This window comes from Mauremys mutica, chromosome 1 (assembly GCF_020497125.1).
Source record: "Mauremys mutica isolate MM-2020 ecotype Southern chromosome 1, ASM2049712v1, whole genome shotgun sequence".
NCBI classification, from domain to species: domain Eukaryota; kingdom Metazoa; phylum Chordata; order Testudines; family Geoemydidae; genus Mauremys; species Mauremys mutica.
The window spans coordinates 77,260,960-77,284,997 of record NC_059072.1 but is presented as its reverse complement, the minus strand read 5'-3'; the positions used below and the strand labels follow the sequence as shown (position 1 = coordinate 77,284,997).

General features: G+C 41.7%; 1 protein-coding gene across 7 annotated transcripts in view; it reads right to left on the bottom strand.

Moving 5' to 3' along the window:
• The window catches only part of LRRIQ1 (leucine rich repeats and IQ motif containing 1), a 165,157-nt gene that overhangs the window by 100,649 nt on the left and 40,470 nt on the right, over window positions 1-24,038 (bottom strand). For all 7 annotated transcript variants that reach the window (XM_044980054.1, XM_044980049.1, XM_044980039.1 and 4 more), the window contains exons 13-14: window positions 19,588-19,661; window positions 12,989-13,082 (exon numbers count right to left, since the gene is read on the bottom strand). In XM_044980054.1, the coding sequence (XP_044835989.1) occupies window positions 12,989-13,082; window positions 19,588-19,661 (168 nt within the window). The remainder of the gene's footprint in view (window positions 1-12,988; window positions 13,083-19,587; window positions 19,662-24,038) is intronic.

Genomic DNA, 24,038 nt, shown 5'->3' with positions numbered 1-24,038 from the left:
AATATCTTAAATTGGTAAAATAGTACATCTTAATGCAGAGAATTTTAAATAAGTCTGAATTAGCTTTTCCTTTATTTAGATTTAAACAACACACATTAAAGAAAGCCTATTCTGCACTATAGGAATAATTGCCATCAGTTAAGACTATATTACATAATCCTTCAGAACCAGATCATTCCTTGACCGCTGCCCATATTTAAAGAAAAGAATGTTACTTAGCTGAGATCATATATGCCAAGTTTCAAATTTGAGCAAATTTCTATGGCTGAGTTACATTATCCAAAATATAGATTGGCAAAAGTCTTTATAATAGTGCTATTTGACGCAGATATAAAGATTACTCCTCCCTCTCTCTCTCTCTCCTTGTTATGGCAAATGTAATACTGTCTAAAATATACTTGAAATAAAAGGATCATTTTAGATACAGTGGCCTTGAGCTTGTAGTGAAGAGCCAATGTTGAATAACAATACATTTAAAAAGTGCCATATCAAGTTGATTAATGCTGGAAGTAGTGTATCTTCGAGCTATGGGATCTCAACACTAGTTTTTCCAGCTGGGTTTCTCCTGGTGAAGGGCTGAGTCAATATTTCATTTAGTGAAAACTTCCTGGTGAATATTCTGTCACTTAAGAGGCTCTATTAATCATTACTGCAGTGAAACACATTCCCCTAGGAGCGCTCAGACTGATCCCAGGGTTTAATTTTTAAAAAGCAATTTCTTAGTACTTCAGTTTTGTCGGTGTTATCGCTGGCTGGACATGAAAGTAGGAAACCGATTGGAAAATTTTACAACTAATTCCTTTGTTGGTATCAAGGGGTTACGTAAAGTTCATTGGAACATATTGCCTGAAGTTATAGTTAATGCTGTATTCAACAAATCCATATTTTATACTATCCCAGCCTTTAAATCCTTTAGATAAATGAATCTCTTGTCCAATCATAAAAGCTCTATTGGGCCAAAGGATCTAAGAGAGGAATCTGAGGTATCAGTTCTTAAAGTTAATAGGAATTCAGAAGTAATTTCTTTTTCCTGAGTAATGTCTGAGGAAGAAATTAGTTCTATGAGACATCAGAAATTAAAAACAGTGTAAACATAAATGTGAGCTTTACTGAAATGTCATATGTTGAAGAGTAATATTAAATAGTACTTGCATTCATTAACAGTAGTACAAATACCTGTATGCATTAAATATAAACATGTATTTACAGCTACTTCTGCTACTGTTTGAAAGCTTCAAATTCCAAAAATGTGCATACATGTTTTTCCACTTGAATACTAACCTGTAGTTTGCTAAAGGATCTACTACTGGAGAAAATATACATATATATTTTTCTCTCTTTATATACCACATGCAAAAAACAAAAACAAAACAAACCCTGAATTTCTCACACCAATAAAGTAAAAAAATGGCAAGTCACTGCACTGGGGAAGCTCGTAATACTGGAGCACAAAATTTTGTGTTTAACTGGCTTGAAGTTATGCAAGGAACTGAAAAAAGTACAAAAAAAATGATTACAGAAATGAATGTCAAAGTAAATGTTTACTCGGATACTGATCTGATCATACTGAAGGTTACTATATACAGTCATGTGGTACTATACTTGAGGGACTACAGCTCGTGGACAGCAAAAGTAGGAAATCACAAGAACATTACTAGCAGCATATTTCTGTGGATTGGAAAGATTGGTCCCAGAGACTAGGAAAACAAAGAAGAAAAGAAGTTAAGAAATATTTCAATCTATGGTTCCAAGAAGAGCTTATCAATGACAGTAATATATTTTTTAATAATTTTAAAAAATAAACCCTCAAACACTGCTACATATTCCACCGCCTTGTGATATCACTTTTGATAAACAATACAAGCCAGGCTAGGAACCAATTGCTAAGCTCTTTTAATTTTTTGTAAGTGTTCCTAGTCAAAATCATAATCAACTACATACTCATATCTTATCTGAACCTTGTTATCTCAACCCAGAATACTGACATTTTTAATGGGCTTAATATCTGTTTTCTATACTTAGAACTATTCTATATAAGTAATCCTTTCCCAAATAAATACTAGATGCCCTTATTTGGAAAGAACATTTTAGATTACTCTGGTCCAGGTGTCGGCAACCTTTCAGAAGTGGTGTGCCGAGTCTTCATTTATTCACTCTAATTTAAGGTTTTGCGTGCCAGTAATACATTTTAATGTTTTAGAAGGTCTCTTTAGAAGGTCTGTAACATATAACTAAACTATTGTATGTAAAGTAAATAAGGTTTTTAAAATGTTTAAGAAGCTTCATTTAAAATTAAATTAAAATGCAGAGCCCCCACGACCGGTGGCCAGGACCAGGGCAGTATGAGTGCCACTGAAAATCAGCTTGTGTGCCTCCTTTGGCACCTGTGCCATAGGTTGCCTACCCCTGCACTGGTCAATCTAAAGCTTCTCTGAATCAACTAAATGGCTCACTTAAAAAGTTGTGTAATAGAGATAGATTATTGACCCAATAGTTTATTCTGCCCTATCATGTACAAGACAAAAATTAGATTCCAGGCCTGCCATCTTCCTCTTGAAGCTACCAGGCCAGAAAGTTAAATGAAAGAACTCTGGATCTGATGAAGGATCAGATTGGCCACTCAGGAATCATCTGCCTAAAAAGGTTAAGGAAAAGATTTGGAAAGGGGGAGTTTGTCGATTTATTTACCTGGCTCTTTAGGGAACAACAGTCAGAGAAAGTGGGCAAAAAGAACAAAAAAAGTTGAGAACAAACCTCAAAGTGCCTCAAAATTTTAAGAACAGTCTTTTGCAGTTATGTGAGCATAACTGGCTAGAAAGTTGTATTTCCTTGTTCAAGTACGAGGACTTAATGGCAAGGGCTTATGCTACATTATGGTGGGTAGCACGGTTAAAGCACGACAAAGAATATAGACAGAGGATGGCAAAGGAGACAGTTACCCCGGGTTACAATAGACCAGGAACTTTGGCTGGAGTGTATGACTCCTTATCACCCCACCTAGCTGGCATTCATAGACATTCACTTTCAAAATACGGACTTAAAACGAAGATGTGCTTCACAGTTATCTATGGAAAATATTTTTGCTCCCAATGCAAGTACAAACACCACTGTAGGTGATGGGGGTGGGGTGGCACATTGACCTCTCCTGTTATGGGGGAAAAAGGTGGTAGGAAAAGGGTTCAACAAGGACTCACTGCTTCAGGAGATGCTACAGGGGGAGGTAGTAATCTTGAGAAGGCTCCTTCTCCAAATTAAAATAGAGGCTTTATGGAATATTATTGGACTACCCCAAGAAAAAATATGCAGCTTATTTATGGAATGGGTTTTCAGCCAGTTTTAAAATCCCATATGAAGGAGTGAGATACAACTCCTGGGGAAAGAAGTCCATTAAAGGCATCAAGCACATAGTCAGAGCAAAGATCACCCCATATTATAGGGCTAGATCCTGGTGCCCACACTGGCTGCTTCATATCCCACAAAGCAGCCAGAAAGATGACAGATCCAGCCCTTTAAAGATTTCCCAACTATAGAATAATCCTTAGGTAGTACAGAGTTGTTATAGAGGCTTCCTGACAACCTTCTCAGTCTAGGGGATGTGGGCAGGGAAAATGTGCACAGTTGGTTGCCTGTATTCTTCAGCTGCTGGGATGGCCCTCAGTGTCCCTGAAGCTGCTCTGCTTTACACCTGAGACTGGCTCAGGGTACGTCTACAGTACGAAATTAATTAGAATTTCCTGAATCGAGTTCATACATTCGATGTTATGTGTCCCCACTAAAGCGCGTGAATTCGGCGGAGTGTGTCCACAGTACCGAGACTAGCATCGAATGGCGGAGCGCTGCACTGTGGTAGCTATCCCACAGTTCCCGCAGTCTCTGCCGCCCATTGGAATTGTGGGTTAAGCTCCCAGTGCATGATGGGGCAAAAATATTCTTGCGGGTTTTTCTGGGTGTGTGCCATCACTTGCTCCTCCCTCTGTGAAAGCTACAGCAGACGCCATGCTGCCAGCAGACGGTGCAGCATGGTGCACTGCCTGTCTCCTGGTATGTTGAATCCACTTCAAATGTCCTCTCCTCTTTCTATCTACTCTTTCATCTAACCATTTACCGCCGTATCTCGGCCATCGTGAACAGAGCCGCACAGCTTCCGCCACTTTTTCCACATTGTCGGTCCTGGGCTCCTGTGGAAGCTACAGAAGGCAACAATTCCCTGCTGTTTCTCGCTCATCATGAACAGAGCCGCACAACTTCTGCCGCAAACTCTGCTCACGCTTCCGCCACAAACTCTGCTCTCGCCGCTTTTTCCATGTTGTCGATCTTGGGGGCCAGGTTCATGCCATGGAATGCCGATTCTGGGCCCGGGAAACAAGCACAGACTGGTGGGATCGCGTAGTGTTGCAGGTCTGGGATGTTTCCCAGTGGCTGTGAAACTTTCGTATGCGTAGGGCCACTTTCAGGGAACTTTGTGACTTGCTGTCCCCCGCCCTGAAGCGCAAAGACACCAAAATGAGAGCAGCCCTCACCGTTGAGAAGCAAGTGGCCATAGGACTGTGGAAGCTTGCAACGCCAGCTACTGGTCAGTCGGGAATCAGTTTGGAGTGGGCAAATCGAATGTAGGGGCTGCTGTGCTGCAAGTAGCCAACGCAATCACTGACCAGCTGCTATCAAGGGTAGTGACTTTGGGAAATGTGCAGACCACTGTGGATGGCTTTAATGCACTGGGGTTCCCTAACTGTGACAGGGCAATAGACGGAACGCATATACCCATCTTGGCCCCGGCACACCGTGGCGGCCAGTACATAAACCACAAGGGGTACTTTTCAATGGTGCTGCAAGCACTGGTGGATCACAAGGGACGTTTCACCAACATCAACGAGGGATGGCCGGGAAAGGTGCATGACACTCGCATCTTCAGGAACTCTGGTCTGTTTGAACAGCTGCAAGAAGGGACTTACTTCCCAAACCAGAAAATTACTGTTGGGGATGTTGAAATGCCTACAGTTATCCTTGGAGACCCAGCCTACCCCTTAATGCCATGGCTCATGAAGCCGTACACAGGCACCCTGGACAGTAGTAAGGAGCAGTTCAACTATAGGCTGAGCAAGTGCAGAATGGTGGTGGAGTGTGCTTTTGGATGTTTGAAAGGGCACTGGCACAGTTTACTGACTCGGTTAGATCTCAGTACAACCAATATTCCAATTGTAATTGCTGCTTGTTGTGTGCTCCACAATATCTGTGAGAGTAAGGGGGAGACGTTTATGGCGGGGTGGGAGGTTGAGGCAACTCGCCTGGCTGCCAATTTCACACAGCCAGATAACAGGGCGATTAGAAGAGCGCAGCAGGGCGCGCTGCACATCAGAGAAGCTTTGAAAGCCAGTTTCATGACTGGCCAGGATACGGTGTGATAATTGTGTTTGTTTCTCTTGAAGTTACCCGCACCCTATGTATATGAAAGGAAATAAAGTCAAAATTGTTTAAAAACTATTTGAGGCACAACGCATTGAGAGAAATTAGAAGGTAGACCGGGGGTGGGTGGGTTAGGGAGGTGGAGGAGGATGGAAGAACAAGTCCAGAAACCAAATCAAAAGTTCGCATATGCCAGCTTTCTGCTGCTTGGGCGATCCTCTGGGGTTGAACGTGTAGGTCCCCGTAGCCTCCCCCCTTGTGTTCTTGGGCCTCTGGGTGAGGAGGCTATGGAACTTGGTGAGGAGGGAGTTTGATTATACAGGGGCTGCAGCGGAAGTCTGTGGTCTTGCTGCCTTTCCTGCATTAGATCCACCGTACAGCGGAGCATGTCAGTTTGCTCCCCCATGAGCTTGACCATAGCGTCCTGCCTGCTCTCATCGCGCACCTCCCTCCTCTCTTCGTGTTCCTGTAATGCTTTACGGGACTCCGCAAATGCTTGCCTCCAGTTGGGAGGCATTCAGCTGGGAGGCATTCAGCTGGGCTCTATCAGTGTGGGAGGACTGCATGAGCTCGGCAAACATGTTCTCCTGAGTTCATTTTTTCTGCCTTCTAATCTGGACCAGCCTCTGGGACGGAGTAGATAGGGGCCGAGTTGAAACATTTGCACCAGCGGGAGGAGAAAAAGGGAGGGTAGTATTTTAAAAAATACACTGCAGAGAACAAAGGGGGCACTTTGGTATGAGTAAGTCACCACACACAGCTGGGCAACAGAATTCATCTTGCAGGCACACGGGGTTCTGCTTCTTCTACATTCATTTCAATGCTTTCAAACTGCTGGGCCCCCTTTCCCACAGCAAGCAATGCCTGGTGGGTTTGCCATATAAAAGGAGGGCCTGCGGGCTCTCTGGGATGATCACTGCACACGACACCCCCCGCCTGCCCCCCACCACGTGGCTCTGATCAGGCTCAGAGCAGGGATGAGCCATTTACTCTAAACGTGAACAACCTAGTGTGGCTGGGTCCCCACCAGCCACCGCATGGCTCCGATCAGGCTCTCACTCACCAGAAGTACCTTCTCCAGGGTCATAGAACAGGAGCCCGCCTTGGGAGTGAGGGGAGGTTATTGGATCCAGTGTTAAGATTAGTTCCTGGCTAGGGGGGAAAACGGATTCCCCACTTGCTGCCTATGCACTTCCCTCCTCCTCCTTCATCCTCCAATGTCTCTTCCTCCTCGCAACTCCCCCCTTGCAGGTGTCCACAGACAATGGTGGGGCAGTGGTGGCGTCACCCCCCATAATTGCATGGAGCTCACGGTAAAAGCGGAATGTATGGGGCTGTGACCCAGAGCGCCCGTTTGCCTCCCTGGCTTTTTGGTACGCTTGCCTGAGCTCCTTGATTTTTGTACGACACTGCTCTGTGTCCCTGGAGTAGCCTCTTTCCATCATGGCCCTGGAGACTTTAGCATAGGTATTTGCGTTCCTTTTTTTGGAACGTAGTTCTGCCATAACAGACTCATCTCCCCAGCATGAGATGAGATCCAGTACCTCTCGTTTGGACCATGCTGGAGCTCGTCTGCAAATCCGGGACTGCGTGATTTCTTGTGATGGTGGACTCTGCATGGTCGCCTATGATGGTGGACTGTTCTGATGGTCACCTGTGCTGCTGGTGACCAAACAGGAAATGAAATTCAAAAGTTTCCAGGGCTTTTCCTGCCCACCTGGCTAGTGCATTGGAGTTGAGAGTGTTGACCAGAGCAGTCATAAGGGAGCATCCTGGGATAGCTCCCGGAGGCCAATAACATTGAATTGCGTCCACAATACCTATAACTCGGGATTGCGAGCTTGATTTAAGCGCTACTCCACTTGCTGAGGTGGAGTACAGAAATCGAATTAAAGAGCCCTTTAAAATAAAAAAAAAAAGTTTGGTCATGTAGACAGAATCATTTTTTTTCCAAAATAACTCGGCTAATTCCAAAATAACAGGCTAGTGTAGACCAGGCCTCAGTCTCTGAAGCCTGAGATTTAATACTTTGTCCTCTTCTCTCCCCCAACCTGTTATACTAAGCATATCTCAACCACAACTGAAAAATTAGTTCTATATACCGCTGCATACAAAAATCCATAATCAAATATTGTTTTCTCAAAGTTTATTCAAATGAAAACTACTTTTTAAGAAGCATTACACAGCAATCACTCACTGGAAATATCATAAAAGTGTTCTATTGAGATTATGACAGGAATTGCAGTAACTCAAAGAGATGGAACCTAGTAAACCTGACAATTTAAATTTGTACACCATTTCAGAAAGAGAACAGAGATGAAGTGATAGGTATGCTGTGAAATATCTGAGTGACAAACATCTGTGCCAGAACAGGCCAATGCTCACTCTTTTTATGAAGCAGTAAGTACTCTACTAAACCATCTTAATTTGTGAGTTTAACTTTATAAAGCTATAAAACATTTTAAGACATGTTCTTTAATTTTATTTGGAGTTGGGAAGAAAAGCTAATTAGAAGGGAGAATAAGTTTGAAGTAACCACTGCCACACTCTGGCAAACTTATGAAAATATACAGCATTTTACTAAAACTCCAGAAATGTTGGGTTACATTTTGGGGTCCTTGCTTGAGCAAAGTTTCCATAAGAATTTTCCTCAAATAAACAATGCAGAATTCAGACCATTTTTATGCATGTTTTATGCAGTTCCCCTCTCCCCATCAGTGCTATTGTAAAGAGATGTATGTATGTACATCACTGTTCTCTTTCACAGTATACCTCTACTGTTCCTACTTCATTCATGTAGAAGTGTCATACACTCCTGCAAACAACCTAGTATCTAAGACCAAAGACTTATGGGTAGGGAACGCATGCTTTGTGTCAACAATTTTACAAGTGAAGACAGACAGCTACTTGCTCACTTTACCTTCAATGACTCTTCAGAGTCCTTCACTGTGAAGGAATGAAATCAGAAGGAAACAGAATGTCTCCATAAAAAGAACAATGAAGTCATGAACTTTTTCCAATTCTTTTTATCCAGACTCATTCCCTCTCACCCCCATTCAAGTTATAAATCTCTGAACACAAAAGGACTGCAGAATCCAGCAGCCAGGCTCAATTTTTTTGTATTGGGATGAGTCAGGGTTCCTCCCAGCCCCAAATTTAATCGTGGCGGTGAAAACTGTTCTCCTTTTAAGCAGTGGAATTCAGAGTTGGCAGGGAAGGAAAGGAAAGGCAAGGTGCTCGAGTCCAAAAATTGGCAGGATCAGGCAGGATCCAACTTTAACTCAACACCTTACATCCATACTAAGGGTACGTCTACACTACGGGATTATTCCGAATTTACATAAACCGGTTTAACAAAACAGATTGTACAAAATCGAGTATGCGCGGCCACACTAAACACATTAAATCGGTGGTGTGTGTCCTCGGTCCGAGGCTAGCGTCGATTTCTGGAGCATTGCACTGTGGGTAGCTAGTCCGTAGCTATCCCATAGTTCCCGCAGCCTCCCCCGCCCCTTGGAATTTCCGGGTTGAGATCCCAGTGCCTGATGTGGCAAAAATCATTGTCGCGGGTGGTTCTGGGTAAATGTCGTCAGTCACTCCTTCCGCTGGGAAAGCAACGGCAGACAAGCATTTCGTGCCTTTTTTCCCTGGATTGCCCTGGCAGATGCCATAGCATGGCAATCATGGAGCCTGTTTAGCCTTTTGTGACTGTCACCGTATGTGTACTAGATGCCGCTCACAGAGGCGATTCAGCAGCGCTACACAGCAGCATGCTTTTGCATGATAGCAGAGATGGTTACCAGCCATATTGTACCATCTACCATACCATAAATTGGTAATAAGATGATCGTGGCTACCAGTCCTTTTGCACTGCACCATTTGCTGCTGTCATAAGTGCCCCTGGCTGAGATCAGCCAGGGGCGCAAAAGCCAAAATTGGGAATGACTCTCTGAGTCAATCCCTCCTTTTTGGTATCTAAAAATAGAATCAGTCCTGCCTAGAATATGGGCAAGTGTACTAGAGAACCACTGTATCATAGAATCAGAGAGCACAGCTGCCCTGTGTCAGATCCTGCAGAAATTATGAGTTGTATGCTATTCACAGGGGGTGCTCCTGCAACAACCCCACCTGTTGATTCCGTTCTTCCCCCAGCCTTCCTGGGCTACCGTAGCATTGTCCCCCCACTTGTGTGATGAAGTAATAAAGAATGCAGGAATAAGACACAGTGACTTGTTAGTGAGATATGAGTGGAAGGCAGCCTCCAGCTGCTATGATAGTCCAGACAGGACAGTAAGGAGTGTGGAGGAGAGGAGCCCAGCATCCCTCTGCTAGTCCAGGGACAATTGAATCTTTTCTTTACACATGAAGGGTGGGGGCTGATGGAGCTCAGCCCCCTGTTGCTATGATGACGATGGTTATCAGCCATACTGCACTATCTACCAGGAAAAATTAGGGCCAGGCGCCCTTGATAGACCTAACGGATGCTAGTCGGCATGGTTACCAGTCCTTTTGCACTGCCCCATGTGCCAATAGGCTGATGATGAGGACGGATACCAGTCATATTGTACCATCAGCCATCCATGGCGTGGGGGGAGCAAGGATGTTGGTGTTGAGTGCTGCACCATCGCGTCTATCTGCAGCATTCAGTAAAGATAGGGTGACATGTAAAAGAGTCAAGAGAGGATTGTTTTCCCTTTCACTTCTGGGGATGGGTGGGGGGGTGCGTAAATTGCCTAGCTATGCCCTGACCCACCGCGGACACTGTTTTTGACCCTAGAAGCATTTGGAGCTCAGCCAAGAATGCAAATGCTTTTCAGAGACTGCAGGAACTGTGGGATAGCTTGAGTCCTCCAGTCCATGAGCGTCCATTTGATTCTTTGGCTTTCCGTTACGCTTGTCACGCAGCAGTGCGCTGAGTCCCTGCTATGGCATCTGTCTGGAGATTTTTTAAAAATGATTTTGAATTTCGTCTTCTGTAACGGAGCGCTGATAGAACAGATTTGCCTGCCCTTACAGCGATCACATCCGCATCGTCCATGAGGGAGCTCTTTCTTTATTTTGATTTTTAACTGCATCACCACACGTGCTGATCGGAGCTCCACGCTGGGCAAACAGGAAATATTCAAAAGTTCGCGGGGCTTTTCCTGTCTACCTGGCCACTGCATCCGAGTTCAGATTGCTGTCCAGAGCGGTCAGTGGTGCACTGTGGGATACCGCCCGGAGGCCAATACCGTCGATCTGCGGCCACACTAACCCTAATCCGATATGGTAATACTGATATTAGCGCTACTCCTCTCGTTAGGGAGGAGTACAGAAACCGGTTTAAAGAGCCCTTTATACCGATATAAAGGGCCTCTTAGTGTGGATGGGTGTGGCGTTAAATCGGTTTTACGCTCCTAAAACCAGTTTAAACGCCTAGTGTAGACCAGGCCTAAGTGTCAGGGAAACAAATCTTCCCTCTAAAAACCACTCCCAAAACACCACAATACTGCCTTTCACAACATTTACTATGGTGTAAGTGTTCATTTATAACTTGACAAGTGCAAGATGAGATTTTAAAATAATTTTAGGGTGGTTGGCATATTCCTGGTGTTGAAGCTCTATAAGGCTTACTGAAGCAAAGTAAATTTACAGATAATCCTATGAATGTTTCTGGCCTGCCCATCATTTTGGTACATGGTGGTACTGACATGCTCCTTCACTTCTATGCACCACCACCTTTCTGTGTGCACACAGACCAGGTCTAAACTCTCCTCTTTCCTAACCACCTACATGCAGTACCACAGTACTCATAGTTGTGAAATCTCACTACAAGCTAAGCTGGCAGGGAAGCAGGGTCTGGGTTGCTGAAACCTTGGCCTTCCCTTGACTTCTGGTGCACAAGAAGCCTAGTGACTGATGCTGACAGTCACTCTTCCACTGGACAGTGTAATCTGGGAGTTCCCTCTCTACAGAACAGGGCATGCTGACTTTTCTCTCTATCTGCTCATTCCAGTTTGTGGGTGGCGATTACTTAGGTTAGGGAACTGGCTTCTCTTTCTGTCTGTTGCTGATAGCAGAGATTTTGGTGGTCAGCTCCCCATAAAGCTGGGTACTTCTGATCAGCTGCACTCCTCTTGCTGAGAAGCAAAACAGAGCAGTTTCCCCCCACCCTACACTCAAGGACAAGCGAAGGGGCTGAGCCTTCTTTTGCTGCTTGAAGTCAACTCCCTTACCTTCCCCAAAACACTACTAGTGTGGCCTGGGTGCACATGTCTGAATGGTCTTAGCTATGTGCACACTACTCTAGGCGTGGGGTTGGTTGTCCAGGCATGTCAGTCAGGCTCTGGGCCCCAGCCAGGATCATAGCCCCATTGTGCTATGTGCCATACAAACATGGAACACTCCCTTGTCCTAGAGAGCTCAGAAGCTAAGCTCACAACTGGAAACAACGTATAGATGAAGCAGGTAAACAGGATGAGGGAATGGTAACAGCAGAACTGTTTGAAAAGTAGAAGGTAGTCTCAGCTTGCCACCTGAGTAGCCACTGTCATCTGGCAGTATTTTCTAGAGTTTAATTGAGTCATACTTTTATCATTATTGAGGCCTGCAGTAGGCATGTTCTCCGCAACAGTGGGTATGTCTACAGTACAGAAAAAATGTGTATTCTTCACTCAAGTTAGCTCACTCACATTAGCTAACTCAAGTTAAAACTGCATCAAAGACATGGCAACTTGGGTTGGCAACTTTTATTAAAGCTGGTTGAATTCAAGCTGCTAACCCAAATTAAAAACTGGGTGCTGTCTCTTCACTGATATTTTAACCTGAGTTAGCTAACCTGAGTTAAGAACAAAGTGTTTGTTTTTGCAGTGAACACATACCCACAGGCAGGCTGCCCAGACAATTAACCATCACAGTCATAAACTGGATGACAGCCCGAAATCTGAGGTTAGTGAGTGATGCAAAATGCATCCCTCTAAACAAAAAGGGGAAATGAGTATCTCCCACAGCTGGCAAGCCCTGCACAGCTCTTTATAACTAATCCCACTGCCAGCTACTTACACAAGTCTTTGTTACATCCAGGAAATGTAGAGAAAGATTAATGTTTACCACTATAAGTTTTCCCTGATCATATAAAGCTCAGGCCTTAGTCTTTGCTTAAAATTAGAATCCCTAGACGGATGATGACTCTCTGGATATTATTTCACAACAATATCTAACTTTAAAAAATACCAGCATTTACATACACCCCAAAAATCAGATCACCTATAAAAATATCAACATTTGCTGATGTTGCCACAAGCCTAGATGCAGAAATGTATACTAACCCTGCACTTCCAGTGTGTGCAGAAGAGCTGAAGGATAATTTCATTTGTTGAGTGGAGGTATTTATAATATTTAGATTTTAAAAATGATCAGATATAATATTCTGAATAATAAAACGTATAGTGGATTGATTGCAACCTCCAGAGTTTTATAAAATTACTATTTAGCTAATTTAAGTATTAAGATTTATTTATCATCATCTGGCTATGTGGAATTTTGGTTGATTTAGATCTTGTTGATCAATGGATTATTGTAAGGGTTAATTAATTGTTTATCTTACCTCCAATTTTTTTCTTGGAGAACTGGATTTCCATTGAGTGACAACTCACTTAGTTTTTGACATCCACTAAACCATATGATGACACTCTCAAGGTCTATATTATATTAGGGAAGAAAAAGTAAATATAATGTTGAATAATTAAGGTGCACCAATTTGTAAAAGCAAACAATTATAGTAAAGTAGTATCATTAACAAACTCTCAGTTATTGTGGATTCTGTTGGAAAAAAATGACAATTGTCCAAAAAGAAAAAAAAAAGGTTTTCTCAAATTTCAACCAGCTCTAATATAGAGTATATTCAAGTAAAATTCAATTTAACAGAAATCATAAAATTCAGCAAAAGTGTACAAACATAGAATCATAGAATATCAGGGTTGGAAGGGACCTCAGGAGATCATCTAGTCCAACCCCCTGCTCAAAGCAGGACCAATCCCCTGACAGATTTTTGCCCCAGATCCCTAACTGGCCCCCTCAAGGATTGAGCTCACAACCATGGGTTTAGCAAACCACTGAGCTATCCCTCCCCTGCTGGATCTGGATCAAACTGGCAAGGAATGTTCTACGGCTCATTCAGCAGCGGCCAGCTTGTTTGTTAAAATAGTTTGATGGGTTTTCTGTTGTCTTATAAAGTAGTCACCTGTTTACCTGAATATGTTTGGAAATACCTGAAATATCTAGATAAATAGGTATTTGATAAAACATTATGCTATTACATTTAGAAATACAGGTGAGGACAAGGCATCTGAACATTCCAAAACACAGAATGATGATATATTCCTTCTTTCCAGATTTCCTGCATCTAAAGAGCACTCTGACATTAAATTATGATCCTTTGCATTATAGCTAGAAATGCACAAATAACAATAGAGCTGATGGCATACAATTCCAGCTTGAGTCTGTGGAATAGAAGCTACAAGATACTCTTCATTGTTTGGAATATAGCAGTAATTCATGTCTAAGTTTTTTGTTCTTTAGCCAGCAGCATGCAGATGGCACACAGCTTTACCTATTTTTCACGATATATGACCTACCACTAAGATGCCCCAGTGCTTGGATGAGATCATCTCATGGATGAAGATCAACTGGTTGAAAAAGAACTTTACAGAGGTTATGCTGATAGAGAGAGGAAAGCAGTTTGAGGAGTCTGCAGCCATACTGCAATCTCCTTTGGTTGAAGGCACACAGCCTCAGTTGGTGAAGTCAGTCTGTAGGTGAGCCTACAGATTCCTCACTCTGATTCTAAATTCTCACATAGCAGCATCCATGAATAAAACACCTTCTAACAACTCTAGTTGGATGGGAGACTCCATTCCATGCTGCTGGCCTCAGTTACATAAGCCTTTCTCACCTCTCATCTGGACTACAGCAGTGCAAGCCCTTGGGAAACTCCAACTAGTACAGCACACAAGCATCTCTTTAGCAACATAGGCTACTGTGTTCATGTTAAACATGCCTTCTGCTGCTTACATTGGCTTCCCACAGAATAATGAAGCAAGTTCAAGGTCCTTATCTTTGAAGTGCTCAACAGCCTAGGCCCAGCATATCTCAAAGATCATCAGAAGCTTTGGAATGAAGTCTGACCAACAAATGCTCCTGAAGAACAATGAATCTTCCTATCATAAGGGTAATGCTCTTCGATCTGGAAGAAAGAGTTGTCTTGGGGGGCCCCCATCTGAGATGGCAGAATTAACTCTCAAACTTCACCACCTTCTAATCCAAATGCAATATGCTCTTCAACCCTTCTTTAACCCTTCTTTAGCTACAGGAGGAGGTGGCTAGGTTGAGGAGCATCCGAATCCACGAGCAATTCCTGGATAGTGTCCATGTGGAGACAGCTGAGGTAGCTGTCCCATTACACAGGACTGCTGACACACCACTGGTGGAGGAGGAGATGGCTCAGGGTGGACACTGGCAGCTGGTTACTTCTGGCAGCGGGCAGTGCTCCACCCATGCTCCGAACCCTCCCACCATGGTAATAGGTAACCGTTATGCTCTTCTTGATACAGGAGAGAAGGAATCACCCCCTACAGTAAAGGAGGAGAAGCCTCGTACCCCTAAGGCTGGGAGGTCTGCTGTCACCACTGCGAATAGGAAATGTAGGGTAGTGGTGGTCGTAGACTCTCTGCTGAGGGGGACGGAGGCGCCCATCTGTCACCCTGACATTTCATCTCGGGAGGTATGCTGCCTGCCAGGGGCCCGTATCTGAAATGTTACAGAGGCATTGTCGAGGATTATCCAGCCCTCTGAATACTACCCCATGCTACTCATCCATGTGGGCACAAATGATACTGCGAGGTGTGACACTGAGCAGATCAAGAGTGACTACAGGGCTCTGGGAGTACGGGTGAAGGAGTTTGGAGCGCAAGTGGTATTCTCTTTGATTCTTCCTGTCAAAGGTAGGGGCCTGGGCAGAGACAGATGCATCATAGAGGTGAATGCCTGGCTGCGAAGATGGTGTCGCCAGGAGGGCTTTGGCTTCCTCGACCACGGGATGCTATTCGAGGAAGGACTGCTAGGCAGAGATGGCGTTCACCTTTCGAGGAGGGGAAAGACCCTATTTGCACACAGACTGGCTAACCTAGTGAGGAGGGCTTTAAACTAGGTTCAACAGGGACAGGTGAGCAAAGCCCACAGGTAAGAGGGGAACATGGAGACCTGGGAGATGGGTCAGAAACAAGAGGGAGCGTGGGCTATAATGGCAGAGAGAAAGGAAGGTCATGGCAAAACTGGGAGGCAAGATCAAATCAGTATCTTAGATGCCTATATACAAATGCAAGAAGTATGGGTAATAAGCAGGAAGAACTGGAAGTGCCAATAAATAAATACAACTATGACATTGTTGGCATCACTGAAACTTGGTGGGATAATACACATGATTGGAATGTTGGTGTGGATGGGTACAGCTTGCTCAGGAAGGATAGACGGGGAAAAAGGGAGGAGGTGTTGCCTTATATATTAAAAATGTACACACTTGGACTGAGGTGGAGATGGACATAGGAGACGGAAGTGTTGAGAGTCTCTGGGTTAGGCTAAAAGGGGTAAAAAACAAGGGTGATGTCGTGCTAGGAGTCTACTACAGGCCACCTAACCAGGTGGCAGAGGTGGATGAGGCTTTTTTAAACAACTAAGAAAATCATCCAAAGCCCAAGATTTGGTGGTGATGGGGGACTTCAACTATCCAGATATATGTTGGGAAAATAACACCGCGGGGCACAGACTATCCAATAAGTTCTTGGACTGCATTGCAGACAACTTTTTATTTCAGAAGGTTGAAAAAGCTACTGGGGGGAAGCTGTTCTAGACTTGTTTTTAACAAATAGGGAGGAACTCGAGAATTTGAAAGTAGAAGGCAGCTTGAGTGAAAGTATCATGAAATCATAGAGTTTGCAATTCTAAGGAAGGATAGAAGGGAGTACAGCAAAATAGAGACAATGGATTTCAGGAAGGCGGATTTTGGTAAGCTCAGAGAGCTGATAGGTAAGGTCCCATGGGAATCAAGACTGAGGGGAAAAACAACTGAGGAGAGTTGGCAGTTTTTCAAAGGGACACTATTAAGGGCCCAAAAGCAAGCTATTCCGCTGGGTAGGAAAGATAGATAATGTGGCAAAAGACCACCTTGGTTTAACCACGAGATCTTGCATGATCTAAAAAATAAAAAGGAGTCATATAAAAAATGGAAACTAGGACAGATTACAAAGGATGAATATAGGCAAACAACACATGAATGCAGGGGCAAGATTAGAAAGGCAACGGCACAAAATGAGCTCAAACTAGCTATGGGAATAAAGGGAAACAAGAAGACTTTTTATCAATACATTAGAAGCAAGAGGAAGACCAAGGACAGGGTAGGCCCACTGCTCAGTGAGGAGGGAGAAACAGTAAGAGGAAACTTGGAAATGGCAGAGATGCGTAATGACTTCTTTGTTTCGGTCTTCACCGAGAAGTCTGAAGGAATGCCTAACATAGTGAATGCTAATGGGAAGGGGGTAGGTTTAGAAGATAAAATAAAAAAAGAACAAGTTAAAAATCACTTAGAAAAGTTAGATGCCTGCAAGTCACCAGGGCATGATGAAATGCATCCTAGAATACTCAAGGAGCTAATAGAGGAGGTATCTGACCCTCTAGCTATTATCTTTGGAGATGGGAGAGATTCCAGAAGACTGGAAAAGGGCAAATATAGTGCCCATCTATAAAAAGGGAAATAAAAACAACCCAGGAAACTACAGACCAGTTAGTTTAACTTCCGTGCCAGGGAAGATAATGGAGCAAGTAATTAAGGAAATCATCTGCAAACACTTGGAAGGTGGTAAGGTGATAGGGAATAGCCAGCATGGATTTGTAAAGAACAAATCATGTCAAACCAATCTGATAGCTTTCTTTGATAGGATAAGGGAGAAGCGGTGGATGTGGTATACCTAGACTTTAGTAAGGCATTTAATACAGTCTCGCATGATATTCTTATCGATAAACTAGGCAAATACAATTTAGATGGGGCTACTATAAGGTGGGTGCATAACTGGCTGGATAACTGTACTCAGAGAGTAGTTATTAATGGTTCCCAATCCTGCTGGAAAGGTATAACAAGGGGGGTTCCACAGGGACCGGCTCTGTTCAATATCTTCATCAACGACTTAGATGTTGGCATAGAAAGTACGCTTATTAAGTTTGCAGATGATACCCAGCTGGGAGGGATTGCAACTGCTTTGGAGGACAGGGTCATAATTCAAAATGATCTGGACAAATTGGAGAAATGGTCTGAGGTAAACCGGATGAAGCTTAATAAAGACAAATGCAAAGTGCTCCACTTAGGAAGGAACAATCAGTTTCACACATACAGAATGGGAAGAGACTGTCTAGGAAGGAGTATGGCAGAAAGGGATCTAGGGGTTATAGTGGACCACAAGCTAAATATGAGTCAACAGTGTGATGCTGTTGCAAAAAAAGCAAACGTGATTCTGGGATGCATTAACAGATGTGTTGTGAGCAAGACACGAGAAGTCATTCTTCTGCTCTACTCTGCACTGGTTAGGCCTCAACTGGAGTATTGTGTCCAGTTCTGGGCTCTGCATTTCAAGAAAGATGTGGAGAAATTGGAGAGGGTCCAGAGAAGAGCAACAAGAATGATTAAAGGTCTTGAGAACATGACCTACGAAGGAAGGCTGAAAGAATTGAGTTTGTTTAGTTTGGAAAAGAGAAGACTGAGAGGGGACATGATAGCAATTTTCAGGTATCTAAAAGCGTGTCATCAGGAGGAGGGAGAAAACTTGTTCACCTTAGCCTCTAAGGATAGAACAAGAAGCAATGGGCTTAAATTGCAGCAAGGGAGGTTTAGGTTGGATATTAGGAAAAAGTTCCTAACTGTCAGGCTGATTAAACACTGGAATAAATTGCCTAGGGAGGTTGTGGAATCCCCATCTCTGGAGATATTTAAGATTAGATTAGATAAATGTCTATCAGGGATGGTCTAGACAGTATTTGGTCCTGCCATGAGGGCAGGGGACTGGACTCGATGACCTCTCGAGGTCCCTTCCAGTCCTAGAATCTATGAATCTATGAACATAAGCACATAGCAGCATGTACATTTAAAAAAAAAAGAAAAGAAAAGAAAGAAACACAATTCTTCCCTCGGGGAAAGGATGAGAGAAAGAACAAACCACATGTGACAGATGTTAGCGACATCACTTAATACACAACTGGAAGGTGCCCAGATACTACACTAATGAACTGCTACCGGCTGAGGACTGACTGGCTAAACAGCAGTTCTGCAGAAAAGAACCTGAGGATTACAGTAGAAGAGAAGCTGGATATGAGTCAGCAGTGTACCCTTGTTGCCAAGAAGCCCAATGGCATATTGGCCAGTATTAGTAGGAGCACTGCCAGCAGATCGAGGGAAGTGATTATTCCCCTCTATTTGGCACTGGTGAGACCACACCTGGAGTATTGCGTCAAGTTTTGGTCCCCCCCCCCCCAACTACAGAAGGGATGTGGATAATTTGGAGAGAGTCCAGCAGAGGGCAAGGAAAATGATTGGGGGGGTGGGGCACAAGACTTACAAGGAGAGGCTGAGGGAACTGGGTTTATTTAATCTGCAGAAGAGAAGAGTGAGGAGGGATTTGATAGCAGCCTTCAATTACCTGAAGGGGAGTTCCAAAGAGGATGGAGCTTGGCTGTTCTCAGTGGTGGCAGATAACAGAACAAGGAGCAATAGTCTCAAGTTTCAGTGGAGTAGGTCTAGGTTGGATATTAGGAGACACTATTTCACTAGGAGGGTGGTGAAGCACTGGAATGGGTTACCTAGGGAGGTGGTGGAATTTCCATCCTTAGAGGTTTTTTTAAGGCTGGGATGATTTAGTTGATGTTGGTCCTGCTTTGAGCAGGGGGTTGGACTAGATGATCTCCTGAGGTCTCTTCCAACCCTAATATTCTATGATTCTATGAAGGTAGTCATAGAATAGAATAGTTCCTGTCATCTTAAGACCCCATTCTATATATTTTAATGAACAACTGACATTTAGAATATGCTGGTTGCCTGTATTCCTAAAAAAAGCCTAAAGGTAAATAAAAAATATATATATTGTTTAATTCATTTTACATACTCACCTGACAAACAGTTGTTGCTGATATTAAGCTTTTCCAAAGATACACATGAAAATAGGGGTGCAAGCTGAGTCAAACTAAAAATAAAACAGAGAAAGTTATGTAAATAAAAAAGCAGCACTTCTCATTGAGACAGACATAGGGACAAATATTGCTGAAATAAGTATTGAAATACGATGTCAGGGATATATATAAATAACATTTTACTATTAGGGCTATTCACTAATCGCAGTTAAGTCATGCGATTAACTCAAAAAAATGAATTGCGATTAAAAAAGCTAATTGCAATTAATTGCAGTTTTTACTGCACTGTTAAACAATAGAATATCAAGTGAAATTTATTAAATATTTTAGATGTTTTTTTCTATATTTTCAAATATATTGAAAGTTTTACATTGTTTTGTTTTTGAATTTTTTTTACATAATTATACATTTGTAAATTCAGCTTTCATGATAAAGAGATTGCACAGCAGTACTTGCAATGGGAGAACTGAAAAATACTATTTTTTTTTACAGTGCAAATAGTTACAATCAAACATAAATATAAACTGGGCACTGTACACTTTGTATTCTGTGTTGTAATTGAAATTGATATATTTGAAAATGTAGAAAACACCCAAAATATTTAAATAAAAGGTATTCTATTATTGTTTTACAGTGTGATTAATCGCACATTTAATCGTGATTAATTTTTATAATCACTTGACAGCCCTACTAACTATTCATTTAGCTATCCTAGGTGCTACAGCTAATTGCTGCAGTTTTCCTTTTAAGCTTGTGGTGCTTTATAGTATTTTAATCTTCTGCATGGCATGGCATTGCAACACAGTACTTTAGACCAGCTCAGCTTAGTCTAACAATTTTCTCTTTAGGAGTTTTTCTTTCTTTCTTTTATTTTTTTTTCCTTCATAAATTTTACTCTTTTTTATGTAGTTTTGATTATGTGAACTCTTCTGCTACTTTTCAATGACTCAACTACCATGACTTTGCTCGAGATAGCACCACCAGTATGGGACTAACAAGAGGCCATGATTCTGGAGAAATAAGAAAATCTGTTTTTCCTCTTTTTTTCTTCAGTTTTCTCCTCTCTTACGGTATTTGTTTCCATCGCCTTTCTCTACTCACTCAAATTGCTTCCTAGACCTTAAAAGGTACACAGCAGTAATATCCGTGTAGGTGTGCATATGCTCTCATTTAGCTGCTGCTGCATTGAGGTCAACTAGCTCTGTAGAACCTCCTGAATCTCACTACCTCAGAAAACTCCATCAGAGCTATGCAAAGTACAAGGACTGATATAAAATTACTCTTCATACACGAGTCAGAACAGAATTCTCCTTGGAGACTGAAATGGCAAAATAATGGGTCCCCAAAATAGGAAATCTAGTGTGGAAAGTATTTGTGGCATGGGAATGCTCAACACATAGAAAGTTTTCCTGAATTAAATAAAATTTTCAGTTATTGCTGTTAAAAAAAATCAAAATTTATCCACAGTTGTGCTATGCACTGTTATTCTAAGACTTTGTCTACACATAAATTTGCACTGGTTTAATGAAAAGTGTGTTTTTAATTGGATTTAGTTAAACCATTGCTAATTTGTTTGCAAATGCTATTCTTTCATTTTAAGAGTAGTTTATATTTTGCTTTATCTTAAACCTGAAAAAAAAAAGAAGGGATCAAGCAAAACTGCAGTATGCCCCTCTTAAACCAAAATTTATGCACAAACTGGCACTAGTTTAGGTAAATCAATTAAAAACCATACATTTAATTAACATGGTTCAAGTTTTTGTATGGACAAGTCCTATATATCACAGGTGGCACTGTGCTTGTTGGCAACTATTAGTTTTTACAATCAAAAGGAATGTACTCTGTGAAGGAAAGTAAACGAACTTATAAATTAGAGTCTGCTATGGTCAAAAATATTTTTGTGTAAAAATTATATCTACTTATAGACTCATAATCTGCTAGTTAAAGCTGCTCATATATTGCCAAAATATATGTTTTATGACATGTTATTCCTGCAGTCATTGCTGCTAAGAGAAAGATGGATTATTTTCTGGTTCATGTATCATTAATAGAACTGTGAACCAAGCTTTGATTGCAGAATCTTTATTACTGATGAAGATGTGTGTGCGTGAGCCACAAAGAGCTCAACCTGACTTTCACATCCCATGTCAAGTCACAGGGAGGGCAGCTTACAAGTAAAAATATCGTTTCAAAATTAGAAAATCAGCTCAAGAGTTAGTAGAATTCATATTAGTTGTGTCTCAATATGCCTTTTCTTTTTGAGTCACATTTTACAGTAAGATCTGCACTTACTCCAATTTTCCTCTGCCCATATTTTTTCAACTAGATTATAATGTTTCATATTTTTTTCAGCCTTAGAAACAATTGGTTTAACATAGTTTCACAGGATGTTAACAATATGATTTAAAAATATCTTCAAAAGTAGTTTTTCCACTGACATACAAATAGTGCATCTACTTTTATTTCTCATAACAGTGTATATTGCATCTTGAAAAATCCATGACACAGGTTCGGATACCTCAGAATCAACAAAAGTTGGACTGGGTGCTATGGGGTGAATGCTGATTTCCTAGACAAAATGATGCACTATTTTTTTATGCTGTGTTGCTTATGTTGGTAGTTGTAGCGCTATTCTGTGATGAACTGACAATTCTATTTGACTCCTGCTCTGCTTTTTTTCTGCTGGGATTATTATGAGATTTAAAACTTTCTTGTCAATCTATCGCTTTCCTTTTACTGACATTCTTTGTTAATTCTTTTTCTAAGAAAATTCAAACCAGAAAGACAAGGGACATTACTGAAAACTTAATACCACTTGACCTTGTCACACTAGCCCTCGGCATAAAAAAGATATAAATTACAAAGAAGACACAAAAGTAAAAGATATTCACAAAAAAGCAAGCAACAGCTTCCGCTTTCTGCTCCCATTTAATGTTGCAGCAGGAGTAGGACACTGACAGCCAGGGAGGCTTGCAGTCAGAAAACTGATTTTTAAAAAACTTGATTAAGATCAAACAGTGTAAAAATGAAATTTAGAACCCGCGCACCAAATATTTCATGATGGCCCAAATCCTGTTGAATGTCTGCCTTTACCCAGGAAAATTTTCATTAACATTAATTGAAGTTTAACAGGTAGGAAGACTAAAGAACTAAAATTGAACTTATGTTCTATAATGTATATTCTTATCTTAAAATAAAGCTCCTGTATTTCCTTTCACATTCTTTAAAAATTATACAATGTTTTACTTCATTGTCCTATACCATCTTTCTTTTTTTCTTGAATATTCTGGCAGAGAATACTTAAGAACATTGTCTAATACTAGACATTCAAAATAAATATCTGCCAAAAAAGGTTACTGAAACTGATAGAATCCAGTCCAATTCAGAAAAATTCTATATCCAAATGTATTTTTATGACTGATTAACTCCAATATCATAGTTAATTACCACTAAGGACTTCTGGAAAGGTTGTAATTCCCAAAAGACAGTGGCTTGCAATGGAAATACAGTTAACCATAGTTACAGTCATTAGTGTAGTATAAAAATGCATATAACATGTACATTTAATAGAGAGACTAATATGTATTATTAAGTGAGAGCTCGGAAAGGTCCTTTTAGCATTTTGATTAGAATTCCTTTTAAAAAACCACATGCAACTGGGTGTTAGAACATGCTGCAAAATCAATGTGTTCGCAATGAATTTGATCCCGCTTAGACCGAAGTCAATGGGAGTTTTGTAAGTACATAAGAACAGCCATACTGGGTCAGACCAAAGGTCCATCCAGCCCAGTATCCTGTCTACTGACAGTGGCCAATGCCAGGTTCCCCAGAGGGAGTAAACCTAACAGGTAATGATCAAGTGATCTCTCTCCTGCCATCCATCTCCACCCTCTGACAAACAGACCATCTAAGCTGTAGCACTGCAACTACAAAAAACTTGGACTTCTGCAGGTATATATATGAAAGAGATACTTGTTTTCAGATATTTTGTGTTCAGTTGCATTTACAATATGTAATGTTTAGCTCTATAGCAATTCCCTGTTAATTTGTGGATTTAAAACATTTTCTTTATGCTTTGAGGTTCAACTGAAAAATTATGTTGGGAAGCAATTTTTTATATCTGATATGGACATAATATCTAGATCAACAAATCCTTAAAAAATAGTTTCTTTTTTTGTTTTGATTTTTCTTAAACAGCGTGCTTTATTTTTAAGGAGAATATAAATTCACAGTCTTACCATTGCAGGGGCTTCCTGAAATCGGCAAAAAGGAAATGGCACTCAGTGCACACTCTTAAAAAGATTCACAAGATTGCATTGGCTGAAGGATTAAAGCAAAGAAACAGCCTTTCTTTCAACAGCTTACTCCATTACATTAATTCCTCCTATATAGAACATCCAGTTATTTATGCCAAAGCAGATGCATATGGA